The following is a 4,022-nucleotide window of genomic DNA, read 5'->3' on the forward strand; positions in this document are numbered from 1 at the left end:
GCGACGAAGGGACCTGGCAACCCCAGAGGGAAGACTAAACAGAACTGAAGAGTAATGTATCCTCGATATTACCATGGCATGGCCACCATGGCAAGATCTTTTTTGCACAGGAAAATATGCATCTGGTGCTCTAGCTGAAGCTGGCCACCACTACCACCTGCTTATCCAACAGGAGGCCAGGGTCTGGCAGCACCCCAAGTTACAAACCTGCTCCTTTCAGGGGAGAGCAATACCATTCAGAATACGATCAATCCTTCTGCCCACCAGTAGCATCTCCACTTTTTTAAAAAATAGATTTTTATTTTTCAATACAACAAACAAACAAAAGGGGGGGTAGTATCTCCATTTTGTCAGGATTAAATTTCATCTTATTAGGCCTCCTCCATCCCAAAACTGCCTCCAGGCACTGGTTCAGCAGTTTCCACAGCCTCACTGGGATCTGCTGTAATGGCAAGATAGAGCTGAGTATCATCCACATATTGGTGACAATTTATCCCAGATCACTGGATGACCTCTCCCAAAGGCTTCATGTAGACGTTAAAAAACATGGGGGACAAGACGGAACCTTGTGGGACCCCATAGGCCAGAGACCAAGGGGCCTAGAAGCACTCTCTCAGCACCATACTCTGAAATCCACCTTTGACATAGGACTGAAACCACTGCAAAACAACGCCTCCCACCCCTAATTCCAAAAGATGATCCAGAAGGAGACCATGATTGATGGTACTGAAAGTCACTGAGGCCCCGGTCACACAAGAGGATTAGGGCCGGGAGAGGGATGGAACGGGGGTGGAGCAAACGGGCGCGATCCCACCGCAACATCTGGGAAGCATACCGTGTCCGTCCCCGATCCGGCCCTTCCAGCGATAATCCGCTCCAAAAAAGAACCACCTACCGAGGTGGTTCTTTTCGAACAGCCACAGCAACGCCGGCCGTGGGATCGCCGGCACGTTCTTTCACTGGTGCATCCCCGGCTCCTTGCCGAACTGCGCATGCTCCGACATGTGCAGTTCAACAGACTCCCGTGGCTTTCTTCCCGTCTCCCCGGCATCTGATCGTGCCGGGGAGCAAATGCACAGCGGCTCACGGGATCTGTATGATCCCGCCGCCACGTGCCTATTTAGGTGCGGCTTTTAAAAGCCGCACTTTGGCTGTCCCTTTCTTCCCTCGTGTGGCAGGGGCCTGAGATATTTAGAAGGATTAACTGGGTTGCATTTCCCCATCCCCATCACTCTCCTGGTGCAGGCCATCTACCAGGGCAACCAAGGCTGTTTCAGTCCTGTAAGGAGGCCTGCATCCAGATTGGAAAGGAACTGTTTTATCCAGGAATCCTTGCAGCTGTTCCACCACCACTTGTCCGCCACCTTGCTAAAAATAGTACATATGAGACTGGATAACAGTGATGCAAACCTCCTGGATCCAGAGGAGATTTCTTCAGGAGTGGGTGCACCACCACAAGTTTCAAGGCAGGGACAACACCCCTCCCCCCCAATAAGGCATTTTCTACCATCCAGACTCAGTCAGATTTAAGCAACCATGAGGGTTGCTTAAATGTAAGTCTCAGACTTTCCAGAATTCACTGAAACATTCTTCCCATTAGTTATTGAGTGCTCTACCTCTACCCCAGAGTATACAGGCACATCAGTCTCTCAATATTGTTATGTGTGAAGATATATGCAAGAGTTACAGCTAAAGCTGTTAGGTGGCAACCCAGAGCTCAGTGCTTTCCAATGAAGATGCCTTATGAAGGATGAGCTGCAGTTTCTACTGTCCACCCTCCTCTTCTCCTCCATGCGAAGACCTTCAGGTGTCTCCATAAGAGGCAAGACAGGAGGGTGAATGACAGAACCAGGCCAAAGAAATAACAGTTTCTTCTTCTGTCACTTCAGTAACATCTGATAATACAGCATTGATCTCCACCATGTCTTTTCAAGCCAAGGTTTCACCACTCTGCCCCCAGATTTCCATAAGTGCTATACTAACCAGCTCAGCATACTTCTTAAATAAAAGGTCCAGTTTCTCTTCTGGTGTATTCAGCTTATTCAGATGTTGCATCAGCAGGGTAGCTTCTTTCCCTGAAGCAAGTTAACAAAGGAAAGAGGGAAAAGGTCACCTTACAGATTGTACTTTGGAGTATAACTGCCTCGGGTCATACAAGCAGGAGAATGGTAGTAATGAGGGGGCGGAACCTTGAGGTGGTAGAATAGAATGCAAATGGAGGATTCCAGCTTTGATCGTTCCTTTGTGGAAAACAACTCAGTGCAAAGTGAAAACTAGAACAGCACAGAGAGAACTTCTACCCTCTTTCTTTGTTTGCTAAGCTGATTTTCTATGTGTAGGAAGTCCCCCCCCCCAATGTATGATAGCATTTGAAATGTCAGCACACATGAATACATGAAGCTGTCTTATAGCCGAATCAGACTCTTTGTCTGTTAAGGTCGGTTTTGTCTACTCAGACTGGCAGCAGCTCTCCAGTGTCTCATATTGAAGTCTTTCACATCACCTATTACCTGCTCTTTTTAACTGGAGATGCCAGGGATTGAACCTGGCACTTTCTGCACGCCAAGCAAACACTCTACCACTGAGCCACAGTCCTCCGGCATGAGCCTTCCAAGTGGTATAGTCCATTCATCCACCCAAGGGTTCTGCCACCTCATTCTCCTGAATTGTGAACACAGACTTTAAGAATAACCTCAAGTTGCTCATTGCTTGTTTTTGGTCTGTATGCAACATTTCTTGTTAAAATTTACCCCAGGGGGATTATGTAGTGCCTTTTCTAATGGGTTGCTGTTCTATATTGTTGCAGAGGTTCTATTCATGCACCCTTTTTCTTATTGATTTGATATTTTGCGTAAGGACAAGCTGGAAGAATGATGAAATAACTATTTATTCCAGCTGTAGTTTCGCTATGGGAGAATACTCGTATATCCCAGACCAGCCAGCTGCATTTGCAACACATACAAGAATCTGACTTTGAGACGTATAGACTGGTGTATTGCCATGCATTCCCTGATTCAGTCTTGAGTGACTTCTGTTTTTTAGGCATTTAGCTAATCAAAGAAAGGCCTGTTATTAGCAGTCATGATTTTTCACCACTGACCAGAGTAGAATTTGTGCTTTCTGTGTCTAGCACTGAAATGCTACAGAGACCTGACAGCAGTGCCTTTCCAGATATAGCCAATGAGTCATGTTCAGTTCTGCATTCCAGATACGCAAGCGGCTACTTGCCTAGTCCCTTCAGCATTTTCTTTTCTAGTTTCTGATCCTTGTGAATACTGGATTCTTTTGATCCAGAGGCCTCCCCAGAAGCTGCCTGTTCTTTCTCCGCCTCATCATGGGCATCTTCACATTCTCCATCATCATTATTAAATGATTCTCCCTTCTCAGGTTTGTCTGTTCCTTTAGTATTTCTTTCCTCGATCAGACTGGCAGCTGACCCGTAGGTTTTAATAATGTCCTCCAGCTGTCGGCTCAGCTCCTCAGATATATCGCAGAGCTTTATTTCGGGCAGAGAATGTGCAGCATTCTCAGGGGACGGAGGCACAGGAGTTGATTCTTCACTTTGTTTCCCCAAGCCATTCTGAGTAGGTAACATTTCAGCGCTGTCTACAGGAAGTTGCGATTGTTGTTCAGGTTGGTGATCGGTAGGTTGGCTGTTCTCCATTTTTAAAAAAAGATTTATCTGTCAACAATGAAAGTTGAGTTTTAGACAAACACACTGCTAATCAAGAATAATGGTCAGCATTGCATCAGCACAAGCAGACTAGCCATTTATTCTTGGACAGCCTGCGGAGAAATGCCCTCTACTTTAGGTTACAAACCCCCCACATTCCTTCCAAGAAGTTTCTCTGTTGGTAAAAGGAGAAGAAACAGGAAATAAGTTATTTGTTCTCAATTATCCCACATCCCAGCAATGGTTCTCCCAAGCATCAAGTACATAAGGTTTGATTATGCAAATACTTCTAGCCAACAGAGAACAATCAAAGGACCATGTCACACCCTGCCAGGAATGTGACACCTAG

General features: G+C 46.2%; 1 protein-coding gene across 1 annotated transcript; it reads right to left on the reverse strand.

Annotated features, from left to right (window-relative positions):
• Positions 1 to 1,983: 1,983 nt before the first annotated feature.
• LOC107125006 (beta-taxilin-like) lies at positions 1,984 to 3,679 on the reverse strand (the record flags this gene model as incomplete). The annotated part of the gene is made up of 2 exons (XM_015428484.1): positions 3,229 to 3,679; positions 1,984 to 2,075 (listed from the first exon to the last, which is right to left on the reverse strand). Coding segments are annotated over exons 1-2 (528 nt in total), but the record flags the coding sequence as incomplete, so codon positions are not given.
• Positions 3,680 to 4,022: the final 343 nt, after the last annotated feature.

The sequence above is a fragment of the Gekko japonicus genome, unplaced genomic scaffold, assembly GCF_001447785.1.
Source record: "Gekko japonicus isolate JY-2015 unplaced genomic scaffold, Gekko_japonicus_V1.1 scaffold10345, whole genome shotgun sequence".
Taxonomy (NCBI): domain Eukaryota; kingdom Metazoa; phylum Chordata; class Lepidosauria; order Squamata; family Gekkonidae; genus Gekko; species Gekko japonicus.